General features: G+C 37.7%; 1 protein-coding gene across 1 annotated transcript in view; it reads left to right on the forward strand.

Moving 5' to 3' along the window:
* Window positions 1-15,930: 15,930 nt before the first annotated feature.
* ST6GALNAC3 (ST6 N-acetylgalactosaminide alpha-2,6-sialyltransferase 3) overlaps window positions 15,931-25,370 on the forward strand; it is a gene marked incomplete at its 5' end in the record, with an annotated part of 117,014 nt that continues 107,574 nt past the window's right edge. The window contains one exon of the mRNA XM_029087014.1: window positions 15,931-16,125. Within this exon, the coding sequence (XP_028942847.1) occupies window positions 15,931-16,125 (195 nt within the window). The remainder of the gene's footprint in view (window positions 16,126-25,370) is intronic.

Raw genomic sequence — 25,370 nt, forward strand, 5'->3', positions numbered from 1 at the left:
AGCTGAAACCTGACTGTGACATTTGTGTTGAATTCTGAATAACTAAGAATGAGAAACTGAAAATGTAAGGATTTAATGTCTTGAAACATTAACACCTGAAGTTGGATCTTCTAGCCAAAAAAAGTTGTTGGAGTCCCAACAGACCTAGGGTTTAAACTGAGTAAATCTATTTTCTAGCACTGTGGGGTTAGTTACATGTGCATAAGCAAGGAAATTGCAGAGAAATATTCTGATTGCTCACATACTCTGTTTCTGATTTAATGAAACAAAGTATGAAAAAGGAGATCTAATGAAAAAGGAAGGGCATCATTAATTTCAGCATCTAAAATAAAATGAAAAACGATCGGCTGATTAGTGATGTGCGTTTTGTTCTTTTAACTTATTCAGTAATGTGTGAATGTCACATTGTATAACACTTACGGTGAATAAACCTGGAAATGGAATAAGTTAGGATGGATCTTTGTGTTCCTCCCCTGACTAGTGGACAGCTTGTCTCATTAATCTGTATAGCAGTGTTAAATTAAACAAACAACATTATTTGTTGAGATTTATGGCTAAAAGACTTGGAGGTTCACTGAGAAAATCTTGTGCTGCTTTTTCCAGAGCACTGGGGTAATTTTTATGAATTGTAGTGAGTGGAACAGATCATAAACGTTCATAACTTGTAATGACTGTACAAACTACTATAAACCCAAATATTCTAACAGAGAACATGAGCATGATGAAAGGTGGTTGGTCATATGTGGCCACAGAACAGTGGGACACTCTGTCCTATCCAGATTCATTATTTTATTGGTAACTACTGTTTAAGCAGCACTGGGGTAAAGTAGAGGTAAAAACTGATAACTAAAAATTAAGACTTTTGAGAAAAATAATGGAAAATATTAAAAAGAGATGAAATAGTAAATGTAAGAGTAACATTACTGCATTCATTATACATGCTTTTTCAATATCATAGATCGCAGACACTCCAACATTAAAAATAATGCTTCTTTTTTAGAAATAACTTAGTATGATTCTGGTTTAGGAAAACTCAGCTTTGCCTAGCACATCCAAAGGGTCTTGGGGCACATCATTTAATCTCACTGGTATTTCTGTCAGCTTCCCTGACAGAAAAGAAAACACTCTTTTGTAACCTCTTGGCATATTGCAATGAGTTCATTAAGGTCTGAGTGGCCTTATTCTACTGTTTTAGGCCACAGTGGTGTTAAAAAAGTATTGAAAATAAATGGCCTCTGAACTGTTAGTGTGTGGGAGATATTTATATCCTACAGAAAGCTTGTGGGCAGAACCTGCTTCCTGTATCTGCAGCAAAACTGAAGGTGAGAATTTGTTTTTCATATCCAGGTCAAGCCTTGCACAACTGGCAATTAAGGAAGTTTCCTTATGGCTGTAAGCTACAAAGATGCAGTATTCAGTCCCACAGACCTTGACAAGAGCATTCAGGGGCTAGGCTTGGTGATGCTTGACTTGACCTAGGTGAGATATGAGGGATCCTAAGTTTGCAAATAGAGTGCCTGATATGCAAAGGCACTGTGAAGGAATAAAAATAAAATATTATAATGATATTTTTCTTACTGTTTCTTTTCAAATATAATTGTGCTTCTGGCTTTCTATTGCTCTCCTTTAAATCAATTAGAGATATCTTTAAATGAAGAAGGAACAGAATTCAGCAGTTGGTTTTGTTTAGTGCAAGTAGCTGGATACGCTGGTGTAGAACCAAGTACCCAGACAGTAGCTTATGTCTTTGACTAAAATACTTGGTGAAAATACTTGTTTCTAATTGGGTCAAGCTTTGCTGTTGTTTGAAAACAATATGTCCTGGTAGATGTTAGGGTACTTTTACAGACAATGAAAATGAGGAACTGAGCAGTGACTTTCCAGGGTCAGGCAGCAGCACAATAACAATTGTGTCCATCCCATGGTAAAGGTGTGTTCTTTGTTTCATGAGCCTGCCTTTTCTTTTAGAGAACAGTCCACAGACTGTATGAAGCAGTGTTGCCATTGTAATTTTCATTTATAACCATAGATAAATTAAGCTTAGTTTGAATATTTTGGGGGTTTTTACGACTTTTGTTTGTTTCTTGCATGCAAATAAATGTGCGTGAAGGGAACAAAGGTTTGGAGTAATTCCTGTCACCTGACAATCCCTCTATATTTCATGGAATAAAGGATGGAAAACCATGCTAGGTGCACAGATGTGCAACGGTGTCACATTTCTTCCATCAAAATGTTCTGGATCAGCTCTAATAGAGTGGCTTGGAGTGGTTTCTTTGAAGTTTAGGAAAACCTAATTCTATTATAGAAATAGGCTATATTTACCTTTTCACATCTGGCTCTTTTAGTTTTTAATATAGACTCATGTCCAAATGTATTTTTGTCTAAGCTTTTTTAGACAGAGTTTGATAAATCTTCTCTCTGAATTTTCTGTAGAGTTTTCCTGGTGCATATGCTAGTTCAATGATGTATTTTCATATGAAACACATAAAGCCTTTTTAAGCAAAAATAAAAGCACAGAAAATCCAAATTAGTTCAATTACACTTGCAGATTAAAATAAAACCGTAATATATATCTATTGTATTGAAATGCGAACTCTATGAATTTTTGATCTGCTTTAAAAACGTAAATCTTGGATTTGATTATATTAGCTCTGGAGTAATCTACACTGAATAAATCTGTCTTCCTTTCATGTGATTTGTCATTTTTTTTAGTAGGTTTGTACACACAGCTTTCACCATTATTTTCTAGGCAATAAAAGCAGCCATGCAGAAAAGCCACCCATAAATGTCAGAAAACTGAGATATTTTGTTGTATTCCAAGGGCTTTGAAGGTCAAGTTCAATTCAGTTAGCTCACCCAGCGTGAGAGGAGTGTGATATGATGATAGAATGTGTGTTTGGGTAGGATATATATGTTACTCTCCCTGTACTATTCTATCAGGATAACAGATCAGTGAGAGATTAAACTTTACTGCTTGGAAGAACTTACTTTGGAAAACTATCAATTTTTATGGCTTCCTCTAGCTCCTATTGAGATGCACTGCAGAAATAATGAATCCAAGGAATGTATAGCTTTTAGCACAATGGAGATTGGCTCATGATTGTGGCTCTTGGGTGCTATTCCACTACAGATTTACCATTCAGCTGTGTGTATTTGCAAAATAGGTCTCAGATCATGGATTTTATTGTAAATGTGAAATTGTATTTTGCTTCCTTCTGATGAAAACTAGTTCACGTAAAATTATTTTCCTGATTCCTAGAAGTTCATGGTCAGCTCAAAAGGCAAAGATTGTCCACAGTCAAACAATAGCTAAGGAGTCTGTTCTGCCGTGTCCCACCAGGCCTTGCCACAAGCTCAGTGCTTTGAGGACACTTTTTTTTTTTTTCCCCCATAAAGAGAAGACATGATCAATAAAGCTCATAATTAAATTGAGGCCACTGCCTTGATTGGTGTTTTTATTGAGTTTCAGTTCTCTGATTTAAGGAGCTCCCTAGTCAAATGAGGGATATGTCATCAGTTCCTTGAGCTGTTTGTGAGCAGTCATTGTGTTCTGTAACTATAATGCTGCATATTCTTTGCTATCTGGAGAGTCTCCCGTGTGGCAACTTCTGATAACCTCTTGCTCATGTTATCTAAGGATGAATAATGAACAGAATCCTACACACAGAAGGAAAACAATTGTACTCAATGGGCAAGAAATTTTGTTTAAGTTCCTGATGGTTTGCAACATTTTCTTGTGATAGTATCAGCAGGAGTAAAGTGGGGACAGTACTTGGAAGTCTCTTCCAAAAATGTACAGGCCATTTGCCCTTCTGTCTTGGTACAGATGCTGCATTGCTCAGTGCAGCTCCTTCTACAAATAAGATATAAAATGTAGGCTTGTCTTCTGTTTTTCTTTTGGATCATGAAATTGTTGGGTATGCCGCTATGAGCATACAGGGTTTAACACAGTTGATCTGCATCCTAGATGGAAAACTCTGTGCTGTAGTGCTGTGATAATGATTGTTAATGTATACTATAAAAAGTGTCTTGCTGAATTCTACATACCTTCAACCAAGAACAACCCCCTAAAGAACTCACCCTAGAAATGAATTCAGTGTATATCCTACAGATGACATGTTGCTCTTGCACTGGAAAATGAACTCATCAGATGAACAGAGAGAATGAACACTAATGCGACCATCCCAGCAAATACCACATTATTCACATGTCTCCATTTCACAGAATTGTAGGGGTTGGAAGGGGCCTCAGGAGATCATCTAGTACAACCCCCCTGGCAAAGCAGGTTCCCTACAGCAGGTTGCACAGGAAAGCATCCAGGTGGGTTTTGAACATCTCCAGAGATGGAGACTCCACACCCTCTCTGGGCAGCCTTTCCCAGTCCTCTGTCATTCTCACAGTAAAGAAGTTTTTCCTTAAGTTTGTATGGAACTTCTGGTGTTCCAGTTTTTGCCCATTGCCCCTTGTCCTGTCACAGGGTACTACTGAAAAGAGCCTGGCCCCATCCATTTGGCCCCTGCACTTCAGGTATTTATAGACATTGATAAGATCCTCCCTCAGTCTTCTCCAGGCTGAAGAGTCACAGCTCTCTCAGCCTCTCCTAATAACGGCAGATGTTCCAGGTCCCTAATCATCAAAAGTTTGCTGCCCTGAAGGGTTGTATGTCACAGGAATAGTTTAACATCTACATCTAAATCTTGGCTTTGAAGATCTGTTCAGAGATGACACTGCCATGTTGCTGTCTACCTTCTTTATCAATCCTTTTTTTTTTTTTTTTTCAAAGCCTCTGTTTCTAAACTTCCAATAGAGAAAACGGCATAAAGAAAAAAACAAGAATTAAGCAGGGAAAGTGTGTTTTCCTAACTAACAGTAGTATGTTCCCAGCTACATGGCAGAAAATTTAAAATTCACATTTTTAAATAACTGGTCTCAGCCTAGACTACTCTGTAATTAAGTCTTGCTTTTTATTGGCTATAAATGATTATGCCTATTGAAATGTTACTCCATGTGCCAGGAACAGACAATACTTGGAGGCATTCAAAAATACATTTCACTTTTCTGATGACACAAGTGGCCACTGTATGGATGAGGTAGGCTAGAGCAGGTTTATCCAAAGAAAAGGGAGATTTCTGTGTCTGATGAAGGGAAAGGGCCTTGCCAAAACAATTTAGAGCCCAGGTTTACTTGGTTTATGTAAAAGGCTCTCCATGGAGGCTGCTCTTGCCTCATGCCAACCCAGGACAACATGGCTACAAGCTGTGCTGGAGAGTCTCTTGGTCAAATGGAGAAGAAAAAAAAAAATAAAAGAAAAAAAGAAAGAAGCTGCACAACTTGTCTTTCTGCTCTCTGAATTTGGACCTTTGTCTGATGGTTCTGAAAGTGGTCTTTAAGTGTTATATTCAGGATTTTATCTTGTATTTCAGAGCAGAGCCAACCATTCAGCCAGGCCTTGGGAGAGCCCACATGCCTCCTCACACTAAGCAGTGTTTGCATCCCTACCACTGGGACAAGACACTGACCTGCGTTGTGTTAGGGTGCACTAGCTGTCTGAGGGTGCCTAACACAAGACTGAAATGAATCTCTCTATGATAAGGTTACCCACCTAGTTGACCAAGGGAAGCCAGTTGATGTAATCTTTTTGGACTTCAGCAAAGCCTTTGATACTGTCTCTCACAGTGTCCTCCTGGATAAAATGTCCAGCATATAGCTGAATAAACACTCACTGCTATGGGTGAGCAACTGGCTGATGGGTTGGGCTGAAAGGGTTCTAGTCAATGGGGTTACATTGGGCTGGTGACTGGTCACTAGTGGAGTCCTGCCGGGATCCATCCTGGGACCGGTGCTCTTTAATATTTTCATCAATGACTTGGATACAGGGATTGAAGGACTGCTAACTAAGTTTGACGATGACACCAAATTGGGAGGTCCTGTGGACACTCTCAAGGGCAGAGAGGCCCTGCAGAGAGATCTAGATAAATTAGAGAGCTGGGCAATCCCCACCTGTATGAATTTTAATAAGGGCAAGTCCCAGATTTTGCACCTGGGACGCGGCAACCCTGGACACACACAGACTGGGGAACAAGAGGCTGGAGAGCAGCCCTGCGGAGAGGGACCTGGGGGTTCTGGTCGATGGCAAGTTGAACATGAGCCAACAGTGTGTCCTGGCAGCCAAGGGGGCCAACCGTGTCCTGGGGTGCATCCAGTACTGCATCGTGAGCTGGTCGAGGGAGGTGATTGTCCCGCTCTGCTCTGCACAGGTGTGGCCTCACCTTGAATACTGGGGGCAGTTTTGGGCTCCCCAATATAAAAAGGATATAAAGCTACTAGAGAGTGTCCAGAGGAGGGCCGCAAAATTAGTAAAGTGTTTAGAGGGTAAGCCATACGAGGAGAGGCTGAAGTCACTTGGTTTGTTCAGCCTGGAGAAGAGGAGACTGAGAGGAGATCTCATTGCGGTCTACAGCTTCTTCACAAGGGGAAGAGGAGGGGCAAGGCGCTGATCTCTTATCTCTGGTCACCAATGATAGGACCAGGGGAAATGGCAGGAAGATGTGCTAGGCCAGGTTTAGGTTGGGCATTATGAAAAGGTTCTTCCCCAGAGGGTGGTGGACCACTGGAAGAGGCAGTCATGGCACCAAGCCCGACAATATTCAAAAAGCAGTTGGACAACATGTGCTCTCAGACACATGGTCTGAATCTTGAGATTGTCCTATGCTAGGGCAAGAGTTGGACTCAGTGATCCTTGTGGGTCCCTTCCAACTCACAACATTCTATGAGTCTATGAATAATGACCACCTGCTTCCATTTTCCTTTTCATGTTTTTGAATAGCAGGTGTGCTGCATACACTGCAGCAGATAGAGCATCCAGAGCAACTTTCCAAAAGTGCTGAACCTCCCAAAGAGCAGTATGGGATGAAGCTGGTGTGAAGGGCTAGAGCAAGAGTCCTGCCAAATGACAGACTGGGCAAGATCTCTTTTGTCTTCCACTCTTATCTGTCCTTTAGAAGGAAACTGAGGCATGGGGCCAATTTTTCTTAGCTTGAAGTCCAGCATGGCAGTCAGGGAACTTCAGAGGGGAAAATTCAATGGAGGAAGTTTGGGCTTATTCAGACGGTGATAGGCAATTACATTTCAGGTTGTGATTTTCTGGTTATACAGTTTTTGCTCCGTAGCATAAACTTCCCCTCACAGATAGAAGTGAGCTGCAGGCAAGTGAAGGTTTCCAGTAAAAGGCATTTTCTTCACAGATGTGCAGTCTGAGAATACTGAGAATATGGGTTTGTTACAACATTTTATTTACTTTGATTTCTTCTCCGCCTGGGCTGCTGTCAGATGTTTAATTTTATTTATTTGATTTTTTTTTCTTTTCTATAAGTTAGTATTTTCAGAATTTACATCCCAGTGTAGTGTTTGCTAAACATACAGGTATGTGATTAACATCCGTTCCTCCTGCTGCATACCAAACGCACTGAAGATTTTACTACCAGGAGCAGAAATTAAATTTATCTCACTTTCACTTTATAAGCCATCACATTCCCTTTGCTCTGAGTTTTTGAAACAAGAAGTTGAGTATTTCTGATATTTCCTATGAAATAACAAAGAAATGCAATAGGCTTTTAATAACTGCATCTTTTTTCATATGTAGAGATCTGCAGACTGGAGGTCTGCTGGTGTTTTATTGTTTACTAAGAATCTTGATGAATCTGGGGGGGGTTTAGTTGTTGCTTTCTTCTAGTTTATGCATTTTTTAGTCTATTTCTGGTCGGAAGAATACACTTTTTGAAAGGAATTTTTCATGAAAATGTTGGCAGCTGTAGGGTGTCTGGAAGAATGCTTGTGAAAAATGCTCAATTAGAGATTCATTCGTATGATGTTGCCTATCATGAGTCTTTATATATTTCTACAGAGAAGAGGGAGAGGTCATGTATGTGAGGTATATCTGGTAGGGTAAGAGTTAATACTCGCATATGGGTGGTTTTTTTTCTTTGAACTTTTTCTCAGCGGGTGAAAAATAGCTACAATCAGGTGATACTTCAATAAGTAGTAACAACCAACTGCCAGGTTGAAAGATCACAAATTCTTGTACCAGCAGTTCTATTATAGGGCTGTGTACGTCAGCCTGTGTGTGTCTGAAAGCTTGCCAAGCTATTGATAAGAAGAGCTGGGCAATAATCCAGAGTTAAAAAAAAAAAAAAAAAAAAAAAAAAAGAAGGCACTTGCTCCGAGCTGCAGAGGCTTTTCTTCCTTTTTAAATACTTTGTCATGCAGAGCCTACGTTAGTATTTATATAATATGAATCTACAACTACTGATGAAGTTCACCCTAGTTGTGAAGGACATCAGTGAATCAGTAACAGCAGTTTACATTAAATATTCTTAACAGATCTTATGGAATGAAAAATCAACCACCTTATTTAAAGTGTGTGTCCCTGCCATGGGCATTTTAATGGGCTAGATCTTTTAAGCTACGGAACAGCTTTCAGTTGCAGTATAAAATGAAGTAGCAGACTGGCAGGAGGCATGACTTGCTCAGAAGTTTAAGTTGCCTTGTTGGCACTGTAACTTTGTGGTTTGTGAAAACTGGAGATGTGCTAATGATGTGTTTGTGCCTTGTTGGGAGCAGAGCTGTTTGCACAGGGAACCCTAGGCCAGAAGTAAACTGCTGAAGGAAATGCAAATTCAGCTTTCGATAAGCAGGAAAGGAGCTGGGAGAAACAATCAGTGTAGGACATGGAGAAGTCAAGGTGCTGGAATCCCTGAAATCACTTTAAGGGGTAAGAATTATCTCCAGACAAAAAAAAAAAAATGCTCCTTATTAGGCTTTGAGTTTAGAGTAAGAGGTAATAGTGACGCAGATTAATTCTTGAAATCTGGCAACGCTTTGCAATTTAAAGGATCCTGAATCACTGGGAACTTTCAAATGTAGTACCTTCTTATGCGTGATAGTATATGGGAGACCTTCAAAATACTTCAACAGTTATTCCTTGAAACTTTGGAGTTCTTCGCCTTATATAATTTCAGGTTATTACCCCAATACGTGTGCTGTTTCTCATGGGAATGCTGTGTGTAATAAAGTTACGCAGTTACCTGAGACTAAATGTCAATAGTGATAATACTCCTGTATATTAGCAATGAAGGCTTTTAATATAGGCTGATGCTGCTGCTTCATCAGCTGTTTGGATAATACTGTGCTGATTCCTGGTTTTGTTCATTTCTCAGGTGTTACCCCAGTGAGCCTAAGCACGCTCTGCAGATTTTTTGCTTTAATGAAGTAGATGTTTGAATATGTTTTATTTCATTGTGAAAAACACTGTGTCAAGCTGTTATGAACCTAGATATACCACCATTTGTATGAGACTGCATTGTGAATCATGGTGAAAACTTAATTATGTAGCAATTTTTCAACAAATGACAACCATAGAAGAGGTACAATGAGCTGTGTTCTTGAGAGCTCTTCAGCTACCTTAGCTATAAAGAGGCCAGAGCTTCTACAGAGGAGGCATGCACGAAGTAATGCATCTCCTATTCATGCCTTCTCAAACATCATAAGCTATGAACACAGTCCTGATTCAGGGTATGTTCTTAGAAGAAATACTTTCCAGGCCATACAGGAGGCTGGCAGTCATGTTTCTTTCATTGTATCTCTTCTATCTGTTTTTGTGTGTGCTGTATTTCTTACCTTGCTTATCCATCACTGACATTTATTTCTGCTCTTATTCCTCAGCTTCCTGGCTGCTTATATTTTAGTTTAGCTTTTTTTTCCAGAAAAAAACCAAATAAATTTTCCTTTAATCTTAATTTTACTGGTTTTTGAACCCAAATCAGATCTTACTTCTGATCTTACCTTACCTGCTTTATTCTGTTCTCCCGAGAGAGAAACATTGACCGCCATCTCCTGTGGAGCCTTTGAACATATTCAGGTTAACTTTCACTTCTGGAGGAAAAGAAACTAAATCTTCAGCTACTGATTTTATGCAAATATTGTTTAACACATGTCTGTTTCTAAATGGTTCTTTGCTAAATAGTCTTGCTACTTCTTTGAAAACTTCTAGGACCCCTGCCTGAGTATCCTGCCAGCAGCCCTATTAAAGGGAGGTTCAGGACAAAAGAAAGACCTGGAAGGTGTATTTATTTCCAGTACCAGTGAAACAATGGAATCCTTAACGTATGCTGACCTAGTGTGCTGGAAGAATTTCATGTTATGCTCTGTTGTAACAGAAGGCAGCATTCAAAGAGGATGCTTAAGCCTATGAAAGAGAAAATTAAATATAACTAGTTGGGTTTTTTTTTTTTTTTTTAGAATTTAGTAAGTGTAGCCATTATTGTTTTCAATTGGTATCATACTTGAGTAAAAAACCTGTAACCCTGTATCAGTCCTATGATAAAAGTAGTATGAAGTGCAGAGGTATTAAAAAAGTGATTGAGTTATTCAGTATGGTCGTAAAGGTAGGTATTGTGAAACTAATACAATATTACTGCATATTGTGTCATCTGAGATGCTCAAAGAACAGTGTTATCGTATCCATGAAAATAACAGAAAAAATTAATGCTGTAAAAACTCAATTTCTGAGAAAAGGTTTATTTTCAATAGGTCATGGAACTTTACTGGTTCCTTAGATTCTTTTCTAGAGTCTTCCATAATATATTGAACTTTGGCACTTAACAAATTCAGGCAGGCAGTTATAATATAAACAATAAACCTGAGAAACAACATAGTTCTAGAATAAAAGTTTAGAAGTAGCTTCTGTTGATTTTTTGTGATTTTAAGGGAGTTGCTTTCAGCCTCAGTTTATGCATCTGTGAAATGGGTTTTTACTGTTAACCTCACTAGGATGGGGATTTATTACTTCATGTAAAGTGGTTTGATAGTCTCTGCCTTATAATACATTTTAAGTGGCAGGATGTTGCTGTTCGACTAGAAAGTGGAATTAAAGATACTTACTACGTACCTGAGTAAAATTTACAGCTTATGAAATTATCTTCTTACACTGAAAATATTTCCTTTCTTCCTCCCTGCTAGACAACTGTATACAACACAAAAAATATTTGTGTTTTATTATTCTATCAGGCATTATTGACCTATAAAAATGGTCTTGTCATCTCCACACTTCTTAACAGATTATGAAAGAAAAATGACTAAAACTTGTTCATACTATCAAGTTCTTGCCTAACTGAAGCTAATGAATCATCCTGACACTGGTAAACAGTGAAAAACAGATCATATGTAGGTTGTAGTGTTATGGACCATGTTGCCAAATATATATATACATATATATATACACACACTCATAAAAGTACTACTGTTGTTATTTCCATGAAGTTTTTCATTAAATTCTAACCAGAATAGTAGTATGACACTCCTCTTTTTATTTCAATTCTTATTTTAACAATGTAGATATAAATTCAAGCCTTAGAACTGTGAGTCATGCCTACTGCTTATTGATTTTGCTATGCACACTAAACAGAATGAGCCTGGTGTCTGAGAAATAACTGGAACCAAAACTGGGAGTATATTATTGTGGGGATTGAGTAAAAAGAGTTGAGAAGAAACTGTTTAGTTCTAGTGTGTGCTTTCTGCCCAGCGAGGTCCCGGGTGTACTCTGATCTGAAGTGGGTGCCTTTTTTTTATTTTTTTTATTTTTTTTTTATTTTTTTATAAAAAAAAACCTGAATGAGCATCTACTTAGACTTGGTGTTGTTAAGAAATACTAAAGTCCATCACTCTCCTGCTATAGGATCTTGTGTTCATAAGTATAGTAATTTTCTTCTTGCAAATGTCATCTAGACTCGTCATGTACTATGATAGTGAATGAAATCTAGTCCAACCCCCCCGCAGTGAGCAGGGACATCTTCCATACTTTCAATACTTAAAGGGGGCCTATAAGAAAGATGGGGAAAAACTTTTTAGCAGGGTTTGTTGTGATAGGTAGTGTTTTTAAACTAAAAGAGGGTAGATTTAGAGTAGATATAAAGAAGAAATTTTTTATGAAGAAGGTGGTGAAACACTGGAAGAGGTTGCCCAGAGAGGTGGTAGCTGCCCCATGCCTGGAAACATTCAAGTTCAAGTTGAATGGGGCTCTTAGCAACCCGATCAAGTTGAGGATGTCTGTGCTTATGGCAGGAAGGTTGGACTAGATGACCTTTAAAGGTCCCTTCCAACATGAATTATTCTGTGATTCTAAATAAAATGTTACAAAAGATAATATACAATGCAAGTTGTCCAGCTAAGAAACTGTTTAAACTAGTCTTGTTCTTCCAGCGCTTGAAGGGAGCTTATAAACAGGAGGGAGAGCAACTTTTTACATGGGCAGATAGTGATAGGACAAGGGGAAATGGTTTTAAATTAACAGAGGGAAGATTTAAGTTAGATATTAGGAGGAAATATTTGACTCAGAGGGTGGTGAGGCACTGGAACAGGTTGCCCAGAGAAGCTGTGGATGCCCCGTCCCTGGAGGCATTCAAGGCCAGGTTGGATGGGGCCCTGGGCCCTTGATCTAGTGGTTGGCAGACCTGTCCACAGCAGGGAGGTTGGAACTAGATGATCTTTAAGGTCCTTTCCAACCCAAACCATTCTATGATTCTATGGTTATTGTTTACTCTTCACTGAATAAGTACAAAAAATTGCTTATAACTGGATATACATTTTTTAATTTAAAAGTGGGCAACATCAAAATATCTACATTAAATTAGCTATAAAAATATAAAGATTGATTGAGATTTATACAGGGTATGTTTGCCTGTTAGAGAAACATTTCTTTTGTTAAGAGACTATTTGCATTCATGAGAACTGAAAATTATGAAGGAATAAGATTTGTGTCTATGTAGACTTGCTAATTAATGTTGGTTTAGCTCTTCCAAATGGTAGGATGTGTAAGTATTTAAAATGTTGATGCAGACAAATTTTGAGACAAATTAGTTTGATATTCATCCCTGTATATAGCTTCATATTTATCTGTCATATCCTAATGTCATGTAGAATTCCCAGAGTCTCCAATGACAAATTTTAAGTTTTGTCAGAGGAAAGATAACAAAATCAATTTATCTGCAGTAAGGGAGATTTTACAAGAAGCACTTACTGACAAATAGTGTCTGTATTTTATTTTTTTTCTTGAGCATGTAAAGGAGAGAGGAACTTAAGGGGAAACAAATTACTTTTAGAGGTGCCCTTTAGAATACTCCTGATCACCGAGCAGTCTGCCTTACTTGATGCTTAAGAAGGCTAAAATTATGATTAGTAGCTGTTTTTTTTGTTTTTTAATATTTTAAAGTGAAATTTATAGAGCCACTGAAATTCAAATTTGCATTAGTCTTTCCATCAGAGAATACGTATTGCGGGATCTTGTGCCTTTAACAAAAATTATGAGGCAACTGCATCCTTGACCTAAGCTTCCTTTGTACAGGTTGCAAAGTAGGCATTGCCTTGATTCCTTTCTGTTTTAAAAAATCCTTTCTCTCATTGTGCATTCCCCCCTGTAGTACAATGTATTTAAAAAGAAGAAAAATAAAAATTGAATGGCATCCTAATGAAGGCGAAAAAATCTATCTAGAGTCTGAATTCTTCTCAGGGCAGAAGCTTTTTAGAACAGCTCCCTGTGAGAAACACACAAAGTTTATTGCAACATTTTCAAGTTCAGAACATATTGGCACAAAGTAAATTAAATAAAACCCCCAGTATTCAACAAACCAGGAAGATAGAATATGTGGAAATCGGGTAACGGCATCACACAGGGCAATACTGCTGCTTCCTTCTGTGGACATTTTGATTGAAGCATGTCCATGTAGTGGAATGAGACTGTAGATTCTCCTTTAAATATTTGCAATATTTTTATTCAGATTTGCAGTAAATAATATGACTAATTCATGCTTCTTCTCATTGCTTTACAATTATCACTCGCACTGCACATCTTGGCTGCTCTTAACACTTTCAAAGCCCTGATATATAGCTAAACATTTCTGACTCCATCTGGTACAAAGAGAAGTGACAGAGAAGTGCTCCCCAGCCAGTTTATTGCAATTTAATGTAAATCTATTATAATACAGTTGATGAAGAGTGCAGTGGCTTCCATACATTCTGAGAACTGTGATTGGGTTGCGGCTGCTGCGCTGCACTCTGAGGATTTGCTGGGTTTAATTTTACGTTGCCATTAGCTGACTGAGATTCCTCACTGAAACACATTGCCACACTACTTCTTCTCTTCATCATCCTCTTCCCTTTCTCCTTACAGTGACCTCATTCACCTGAGTTTTCCATCTCAATCTTTTGTTGCTTTTATCTTATCAATTTCAGCCTCCTAATACATCAAAACAGATAGAGCTGTGCAATTGACCCCCATAATGTGCTATTTTGTCAAGTCTCGTGTGTGGGAATGCGGTAACATCCCTTCAGTTTTTCTGTGTGCCCTTTCTGGTTGTCACTGTTTTCTGTGTCCAGAATCTGAACTGAAGCATGGCAGCTGTGCCTACAGGCCTTGTGCACGGGCTCATAAGCCTTGTGTGCTCAAGTTCAGTAAAACTTTCCCAGTATGTTTGCTTTGTAAATATTGTTGTTTCTTCTGCTCAACATTTTGAATTTTGGTTTCTGCAGACTGTCAAATGAACCTCCAGTCAAAGAACAGATTCATCTTATACAGTTGCAATCAGAGCTCGCCTTTCACCCTTCTGTTGCCCTTGCAGCACATGCAATCTTATTGCTGTCATGTATAAAAGAAGTCTTAAATGTGCACTCTGCTGCTTCCCATTGGTGGTATTTGTAGATAGAAATTGGAGTGATCAGATTCTGGCATCCACCACGTAGTGTTACTGTATACTTATGGAGACCCTTAGGCAAATAATTTCCCCCCGCCCTCTATTTTCTGTATGTATTACTGTTTAGAGGGATAGAATTACATTCAGTCGGGTGATTTAAACTGTGGCAAATCAGGTCAAGTTAGAAAGTAATTAAAGTACAGTAAAATCACCTGTAAATGATCATTGTTCCATTCCATCATGAAAAATTTAAAAATAACCTTTACGATAGAGTATCATACCTAGAATCTTAACATATGCCAACAAACATGTTTTGTCCTTACGTATTTTTTTTAAAAAGAAATTGACTGCAATATTTTAAAATAGCTAAAAATGAGGGGAACATCATATTTCTTATAAGTTTTTTCTCCTGCAGACTGGGGAGTTACCCAGGGAAAAAGTTGATATCTATCTTTGGTTATGTTAACCATTCCAACCAACTGTATGGGTTAGAGGTGGAAAGCAAAGGCTAATTAGATACAGGCTTCAGATCTGTTTTATTATTAACAGTGGAAGTCATCTTGTCTGAGATAATAATGCCTCGCTCTGTAAATTCTTGAACCTAGAATAAGGCAGAATATTGTGCTGATTTCACCAACCATTTATTGTAAAATATTTAAGGTTAGAGTACAAGTTCTGTTGCACAGAAATGATTTAAAATTAATGGACAATCTGTAGTGCTTATCTTCTTCAGAAAAATCTTTGTGTGGTATGGTTGCAGATGGTATTTTCACTTTGTGTATTTGTCATGTGTCTAGAGCACTGGGGATTTTGAATTGAGACTTTGGTGTGAAAGTTTACATAAAAATCTTCATCACAAAGAAAATTTAAAACTGATAGATATTTTTGGAAACTTAAAAATAAAAAAAAAAGCTGTTTTGTTTTGTTTTTTTAGCAAAACTGATTCATTTCCAACCAGTTCTAAAATAAACTCTCAAAACCTCTGAAGTGCAAGTTTATTGAAACAAAATGATCCAGTAGCCTGTCTCCTTGTGCTCCTGCAGCAAGGTGACTACTATAAGAATAATTTAACGTAAAGCTTTCTAAAGTGTTTTTCCTTCATCCTACAATATAAGGTATGCATTTTTATTAAAACCAGTTTGTAATTTTAATGATTTATTTTCTTTTTCCTTTTTTCTTTTCATTGCAGAGAAAGTCAGTTGTTGCTGTGAGTTTCATTGCAGCATTCCTCTGTCTGATCATTGTTCGTCTCACAAATGAAGTAACTTTTCCTTTAATCCTGAACTGCTTTGGACAAACCAATGTCAAGTGGATACCATTTTCTAATGGCCAAAGGCAACCTCTGAGAACTCATTATGGATATATAAATGTGAAAACTCAAGAGGTAAGACCTGGTATCAAGAGCACAACAAAATGAACCAGTAGACTTCTCTTTCTCTAATCCCACATAACTGTTTTTCTACCAACCTGCCCAGTATAAAAACTAAAGGAAGCAATGTTTCTGAGAAAAGTGTCTTTTAAAAGTGTGCTACCATTTAAATGTCCATTGAATTTTTTTTAATTTCTGTCATGTCTGCAGTGGAGAGAGCAGTGAGCAGGCCTCAGTCATGCTTGGTTGCAGTGAAAACTGATATTTGTGCAAGAAATGGAATTTTTCAGATTAATTTTAAGCCTTCAATCCTTTTAACTCAAAAGGAAATTTTCTTGTGTGTGTTTGTAATAGAATCCTAAAAATGTTTAATTTTGCCTGGGTTACCCAAGACAGAAGTAGTTTATTTGTGTTTGTATGTGCAAAGAAAAGGAAAAGAGAATGATTTGTGAAATGAACATATGTGAGTGTAGAAAAGTTATAGAGCTAGAGGTTTATTGGATTTTTCTGAAACTGTTACATTAACACTTGGTAGCTATTTGAAAGCCAAGTCAATATTTCCTGTCTGTATTTTAAAATGCTTTGGCCTGTATCTGCTTTGCAAAATACTTGCTGTGTGATAAAAATACTTGTGTGATAAAATCATATTTTACAGGTACTCCTGCTTTAAACTGTCTTAGTTGGCAAAATATCTAATGATATTGTTGGGTTTTGGTGGTAGTGGTGCTTCTTCCTCCCTCTTTCTCTCTGTACTATTTATAACAGATGCAAACTTGCAAAATAAGCTAGCATTAAAAAAACTAACTCTTTCTAGAGTTGTTTCTGATCAGTTATAGCACTGTCAGGCACGAGAAATGCTATCAGACTTTCACTTACTGGTACTTATTTTTCTTTATAAAATTGCAATTAATATATTCATGAATTAAATTCACTCACATAACAGCTTTTATAGAGAATGAAAATACTACTTCATGATATTCAGTCCTGTAAGTGTATTGGACAAGTCAGTTATTATTTTACTTTTAGAGTGTTAAATATGAAAATCAGGACGAGAGAGGATTATAGTTTGTAGGAGGCAGCTTCTTTTAAACTTCTGTATCTTTTAATTATCTAAGATGCAGCACTGAATATATTGGAGGTCAAAGGACGTTATCTCCAGAGTGGAAAAAGGACAAGCACCCGAAACGAAGTCTGTTTGAGTCAGAGTGTGAATCCTAGTCCCAGTGAAAGGGATGGGAGCTGCTGTTGAGTTCAAAAGGGCTAAGGCTCCATCTGGCATATCTTAAATACAAAAGGGCCAGGAACCCTCTAAAAATGAAAGGGCAGTGTCTTCTGCATGTCCCTGGGTTATTGCCACAGTGGCAGGCGTGGAATCTGAATGAGGCAAAACTACCACGGTCACTTGATCACTATCAGTCTGAACCGATAACTGGAGAGGAGAGGAGCATGCTAATTCATTTTTACTTGCCATTGCCTTCATCAGAGGTTAGATGTAGATTGTGGGAACCTTAATTCATTCTTGAATTTTATAATATGCTTGGAAGTTCTAAAAGTAAATGGAAATGAGTATCCTGAAAGTTGGTGACTGGTATTGATTAGTAAGACATTTGTCTCGATTTAGCTTAGGTCATGAAGGGCTCCTTAAACTTAGTAATTTTAATTGTTTTCTCCCTTGTATTTGCAAATTACATTAATATTTGCTAATTAAAGTCATAATGAAGAAACTGAACATGCCTTACTAATTGTGAATGCACTATCTTCTGACTTAATTATTCCCTGTACGAGGGAAGTTTTGTTGTGCTGCCCATATGAAAAGCTGTTACACGGCTTGTGTTCCTAACTCACACTCATAGCTTTCTCAGACTACAATTTTTATAACACAGATTGCTTTATAAAATATGCATTTGCAAACTACTCACATTAAAATGGCCAGCAATTCTTAATTTTCATAGACATTAAAACCACAGATTTCTCATTTCTCTAAGTGCTAAATGCATTGAATTTCTGCTCATTTCATAGAATTAAAATATTCTTTTCTAGTTTTTTATGCTGCTATGGTAAGTAAGATAAGAAGGTTGAGTCTGTGAGTGCAGCTAATGCCTTAAACAAGTGTGGCCAAGGTTTTTGCAAAATTGGACACATGCCATCTCATCAATGGCCAAGAACCAAAAGGGGAGGAAACTATACTGTAATGAATTATCAGAAAATTGCATGATGGAAGGGAAGATAGGAGAAAAGGGTTTTAAGGACATGAATTTTGGCTTTTTCTTTATTGTTTTGTTGAATCTATGCACACCTGCTGAATGTGTTCATAGTCTTCTAGGGTATCCTTTGAAGCCTGTCACCCCACTGGATCCTACGTGTCTCCTGCTGTCTGATAGCACTCCCTCCTGTTCCTCAGCCACTTCCAACATCCTTCTCCTTCTTTTCTTCACCTTTGTTCTGTGTTCTCCTTTACCTGTTCCTCTCAGGCTCCACTCTGAGGCCTGGCTGCATGCCCCGTGCAATGGCACTCTAATCCCAACTTCTCAGTCTACTTAAATAGCACATATACAAGGTCAACGAAACAGAGTAATTAGAGTAATTTAGCACCAAACCAGTCAGTCATCTGATGTGATGGGGAAGCTAGAAAATATAGATGAACTACTACTCTACCTTTCCTGTCCCTCCCTAGCATACTTACTTTCTAAGGAAAAAGGAAAAAACAAACAAAACAAAAAACAAAACCAAGACTTTAATCCATAGGAAAAAAAAGTTGAGGTTAGGAGGAGATGATTTCTTTTGGGGTAAGACTGAGTGGGATGAGACTTGAAAACCTTATGAGATGATGGAAAATCAATTATTTGGTGGTTAAGGCTGAAGTGATCAATTATTTGTATTAAAGAAGATCAGGAAATATGGTGATATGAACATCTGTGTTTATCTCAAGTAAAAAACAATAATGTGTATATTATTAGGTAAGATGAAAAGAATGCAGTAAAGACATTTCAAGGTTATTATGTATTTGACTTGACAGTGTAATACTATGCAATTTTTATTATTAAAAACTCTGAAAAAATTTAAGATTACTATAACTAGATTGTATGGGAGTATTTGATATAAAATGCAAAGAGAGACATAAGTTAATCCCTAATTAAGGCTGTACATAATACAGGGTTGTTGCTATGGTTTCCTTGATTTGTAGCTATAGCAACAGCTCTGGAAAAACTGACTTTATGTACAGTAAACATACTATATTTAAAATATAAATAGATGTGAAGTGTTGTACTATACTGGCTTATTATGTCTAGACACATTTTACTTAGACTTTTCAAATATTTCTGAAATGGACAATTCTTGACCTAGAAAATTTGCATCTAATGCCCACCCTCCCTCCCCTCAATAGAAGAGGATCCCTTAGAAGTCTTCTACAGTGTGATCTCTTTTCCCTTTTCAATGCCACATCTGAAGGGACTCCCTGAGATTTGTGAGAGGCTATGGGTGCCTGTTTTGCAATATTGCTCTCTTGCTCAAGTACATGAATTTTGACCTTTCAGCGCTAAGAAAGTGTATGGGCAAGATGACCTTTCTATCTCTTATTTCCTCTACTTTGTGCCTATGGATTTTTGGTGGTAGGTCCCATGAAATCCACCTTTAAGAAATGTCATGCCTATCATGTTACTTTTATCCTTTTCCTGGTATTTTTTAATATAAAATATTGCTTTGCGTATATAACTCCACAGTAGTTACCTAAATTGAAACCCATTGTCATTTGAGTAAACTTCACCCCCCACCCCAAGGTGATGTAATGATTCTTCTTGTGTATCAAAAATGGGCAAGCAGCTAAAAAGAAGCAGGTATAGAAAACATAACCTTTCTCCTTCTTTCCTACCACTCCTACTCTACAAAGAGTTCTGGCAAAATTAATGAACATCATGTATTTAAATTGCAGCATTATGACATCAATTTAAAACCCATTAGCAGTTTGAAACTTTATGCTAGGCAAGTCTAATAGCATTCTTGGATATTTGATTGTACTTCTTGAAAGGTGAATATTGAATAGATTTTTACTCCACCATCAGTATTAAAATAATATAGCATTTTCTTACATACGTAAAATCTGAAATATAGCTGCAATAACACTTGAAACATAATTATAAGAAGTATATTCAAGCACTATACAAAGATTAAAACTGTTCTTGGAAAAGGGTAAGTTCTGAGATGACCTAAAGTCCCTACATTAAACTGCATCCGTGAGAACTAATGGCTTAATCTAAAATGAATTCTGAGGGAGAGAAGAGCTTTTGTGTCATGAACATTGAAGAATCTTGAAGTATAGTGATGAGCGCTAAATAAAAGGAATATGCATTGTAGCAGTTAAGTTTGGGTTTTTTTTAAGTTCTACTGTAACTGAAAAACCCATCAATATTGTGTTGATATTGAAGAAATAAATTTGGATCATATTATCACATGCCATTTTGTCCCATAACCTGCACAAACTAGTATACAAGCATTAATTGCTTGCCAGTTGTGGTACACACAGCCACATATATGTGTGAACACACAGCCTAAGGATGAGGCTACATACCTTATCTATATTTGTGTAGTACTTTTTCTTTTCCTTTTTTTTTTTTTTTTTTAAAAACAGGATTAATTAATTGCATTAAGAAAGAACAGCACCTGAAGTAGAGAGGAAAACTAACATAACATACAGAAATATAGGCTATGTGATGTGCTATCTGACTTTAAAATAAGGCACATACCATTTCAAGACTAGCAACAGCATAGTTGTGAAACATGTTAGGAGTAATCATAGGAAGGACTCATACCAATCATGAGAGACCATGTTCTTATAAAACTTGAATAACTAGATTTAAAGAAAGCAAAGAATGTGATGGATATTATAGTTTCTTTCCAGATATGGGAGTAAGAAAAAAAATTGAAAAGACTGAAATTTTTATATTAAATACTAAATAAGTAAAGCTAAAGATTAACCTGGGAAGGTTTAAGTTTTGCCTCTTTAGTGATGGATGCAGAATGACACTTACTATGAAGATAAATTTGGGGCACTGGGTATCATGTCAAAACAGAAGGTACCAGGCTATGAACCTGCATGGTGTATTCAACTAACTTCAGAGATGTTTGTTTCATACTCTTACTGGAAAGAAATGGGTCCTAGAGAGACTAAAAAGCTACATCAACTGGATCTCACTGTGACAGAAAGTTGCTTTGGTATTTAATTTCTGACACATTCATGACTTCCACCTTGTCTTTTCCTTTGGGATCTTATTCATTGTTAATGAATTCTTAAGAATTCATAGGATATTTTGTTAAGGAAAGGTCATCTGTTTCATTATACTTTATATCCCTTCTAAGACACAATGTTATAGCAGTTACTCCGTTACATAATTTCAGCCTTACTGATCAGGTAATAATGATGGAAATAAAACTAAACATGTTGTATATTCTTTTGGATATTTTTTCCTTCTGCCATATATATTTTCAGGAACAACTTTTATTGGAAATATTGCAGAAGAATTGGTTACATAACATTTGTAATGGTGATCACATTGCTTGTTACACTTCTGAGAGATATTTCTATGGTGGGTTGTTGGCTCCCATTGCCCCTCTGTGTTTGCTGACTATACCAGCCATAGGCACACACTTGAAAATAAAATTCTTGCTGAAGACTTTAACCACTAAATGAGCAGCTCCAGGAGTCCATCTTGTATTACAGATATAGACCTCACTAAACAAATTATCACCAGAGTCCCAACTGCCTTCTTCCTCTTTCCAATTCCTTTTTTGTCTGGGAGAAGAGAGAACTATAAGAATAAGCTGCGAGGTCCACTTTGTAACCACTCAGGCTGTTATGAACCTACAGGAGAGAAGGGAGCACAGATGATGTGTGTCCTCTGTAGAGTAAATCCTGCCAACTCAGCCTTTTTCCTTCTGTATATATGGAATTAGCTTAGGTTTTTAAAGCTGCCACAACTCTGATGGTGTCTCATGAGGAAAAAGTCAAGTGCCAGGATAAATATATTGAGTATTCTATACAAAGGAATTAAGTCTGCTCTATACAGAGCCTGAATGTGATGAGTCAAGCTGTACTGCTTGTGTGGCAGCTCTGCTTTTTTTAAAAAAAAGACAGGGACTTGAGAAGAGATTACTATCAGCCAGTGAGCTGTGCCATCAAAAGTCAATCCCTAAAGAACCTGGGCTGGTAGAAATAAATGTCTATGATGCACAGTCATCAGCTGGATTGATCTATTGAATGGAGCTTACAGCTTATACCAGAAAAAGTGCCTGGTGTCATGGATTTGCCATCCACCTTGGTATTTTCCAGAGATTTTTCCCACCTTCTTGATGATTTTTTTTTTTACTGCTAGCGAAGGGAAGGTTTACGTTAGGTAATGTTAGACTCCCTATGAGATGCCAGTTGGGTTTTCTGTGTGAGAAATGTGAACAATACCTCTCCAAATGAGAGACACGACACCATGAAAATTGACATGAGACCATTTGGAAAACAGACAAATCTAAATTTTGCAGTTAGCCAGCTTGATAGACAAACTCCTATCAGTAAAGTTTTGTTTTATTTAAATGGCAGATGGACCAGACAAAATGAATGGAGTGTTCTTTTGACTGGTAAAGAAAAGACCAGAGAGATTTGCTCTGATAGCTTATTGAATGAGACCAAACCACTGGGGAAGATAGGAAAGGTCGGCTGGCTAGTGTAATGAGCAGATGAACCTTGTAGTCAAGGTGAGGAAGGAGGAACTTGCTGTAACCTGAACATGCTCTTACTCTGGATGAGAACTGAATTCTGTAAGCATGATGTGATTTCAGTTTTTGTCAATAATAGTTGCTAGATGAAGGATGAGCTGGTTTGCATTAATAGCAAGCAAGGTGTCTTCTTGCTGTTTCATTTCCTCACTTGGGAGAGCAGTGCCCTAACTCACTGAATATCCTCCCACTACTGCTATTTAAAAATTAAAATGCCTCCATTGTGGGAAGTTCAGTGTCACCCTCTTGAGTTTGTACCTGAACTGTGATTTTCAGAGATTCAAGGTATCCTTTGCAGCAAAGTGTTACTAGTTTTGGATGCAGTGATAACTGCTAAGGTACACTTTGTACTGGTGTATAAAATACACCACAGAGTAAAAAGAGCAGTGAAAGTGGAATTTTGCTCATATAATCATTTCTACACAAGGGGTTTCTGCTGGCTATGGCAATCAGCGATTTTAGCTCTTTGAGCTCTTGCCCAGCATAGCTATTCTGGCAGAGAGGCACAGCACTGAGCTGACCCAAGGCTATTAATACTTCCCTGCAGGGAAGCAGCATGCCAGGCACGCACACAGTCACACGTACGTGCACAGGTGCACACGTAAATACACCAGCTAGAACTTGCTCAAGAGACAGACTCTTAACACTGACAATCACGCCAATTACTGGCTAGTTTTAAAGCCACAGCCATCTTCCTTGAAAGCCTTTGCTTTCCAAGTTTGCTCCCATGGCCATCTGTCATAGCCTGCATTTGGCAGCTTCAGGTTCTGCTGCAAGGCTCTGTGGATTGAATACACAGCTTTGTCTTTTTTATTGTTCTCTGAGTTGGTGGAAAGTTTCTACCATGTGAGCCTTTTCTCTTAGGCTTTTTGTTAGATTAAAATGTGAACCTTAGATGCATTTTTGAGCTGTTAATCTGTGCTCTCTGCTCTCAGACTGGGCTGGAACAGGTGGACTGGTTTAACTGCTGCATAGAGAGAAATGAGCTCAGAGACTCTCTTAGAGCAGATGCAGATTGCACCAGCAATAATTGCTTTTCTTGGGATAGTCTCTCTTATCTGTCTGAATACATTAATCCATACTACCAAATATGTGTTATTTGATCTGTAAGAGGGCCTGTGTGACTATCATATCAAAACCCTCATGCCCCTCACTGGCATTACTGTGCTGGTAGTGTGTGCATCTTAGAGCTCTACTTGATAGAGTTATGGTATCGCCGACAAGGAGCTACATTTTCTGTGGGTGTAGCTGTAAATTTTCCCTGCTCATCATAACTAATTTTTGATCTCTAAACCAATAAGTGGTATTACCACCAACACTGAAAAGTTCATTGTAAATTGTGTCCATGGGGCTGCACCCTAAAGTGAAAACCAATTCAGTCTGGCGAAGGGTGAGGAGAAAATGTAGTTCTATGTTATTTGCAGTATTTCTTTCCCTCATCTTTATTTTTCCTTCTCTCCATTTGATATATTTTTCATATTCAGCTAGTCAGAGATTACAGTAATCTGTTGCTTCCTGTCACTTAGAAAAGCAGTTGCCGTGCCCATTAGATGAATAAATACAGTGTTAAATGAAATTTCCAAAATGAGTACAGGGAGCTAGAGTGATTTTAGGATTGTCCACTTATTAACAACAATTCATCCTCCATTTTTATCACCAACCCTAGGGGTGCACGTTACTGCCTTTACCTTGTTCATAGCACTGAAGTCCTCTTTTCCACAAGTAACAGCATCATTTTTCTGAATACAACTTCTTGAATTTAAGAGTTTCTTGTAGTTAGGACCCAGAGTTTTGGATTTGAAATAAATGGACATGCCACAGATCTTGGATCAGTATTTGTCGAGGGGACAGAACCTGCTTGCTCCAGTTAGATGCTGCAAAGAGTGCTCAAGGACCTTGTGTTAATATTACATAGGCCAAAGTGCAAGTTGGTTTGGGTTGATTTCCCTGGTTCTAGTTCGGTCATGCTACCACCCTCCCTCCCTTCTGCCTTTTTGAATACTGGTGCCTAGGATTCACATTTGCAAAGAGAAAACATAATTTCTGGAGTGCCTCAAGTTGAAGAAGTATTTTTCTAAGCTTTTTTTCAGATGCCTTCAAACTCCTCTGAAATGCTTGACTGCATGCACAGGAGTCACTCCGAAGTAATTCCAGGGCTTAAGAACAGTTTCAGAACACTGAAAACTTGGATCAGCACTGAAAAATATACCACAACAGAAATTAAGCACCAAGGTGACAGACAAAGGTTGGCCTTTCGGTAAAAACAATAACCCTGTATTTAATGACATGCAGTATATTATGGAATTGATCAATGGCTGACAATTTTGTTCTCAGGTGTTTTTTGTGTAATTAATTTTATTGATTTATTACCATTTTCTGGTTTATGATACAGTTTCTCGTGTCATCTTATTTCTAGCATGTAAAAGATTTGTAATGTCTATACTATTTTCTGTTAGCTCTTACTTTTTAGAGCCAGTATATGTTGTCCAAAACTGATA

Source organism: Antrostomus carolinensis, unplaced genomic scaffold (genome assembly GCF_000700745.2).
Source record: "Antrostomus carolinensis isolate BGI_N321 unplaced genomic scaffold, ASM70074v2 scaffold69, whole genome shotgun sequence".
NCBI classification, from domain to species: domain Eukaryota; kingdom Metazoa; phylum Chordata; class Aves; order Caprimulgiformes; family Caprimulgidae; genus Antrostomus; species Antrostomus carolinensis.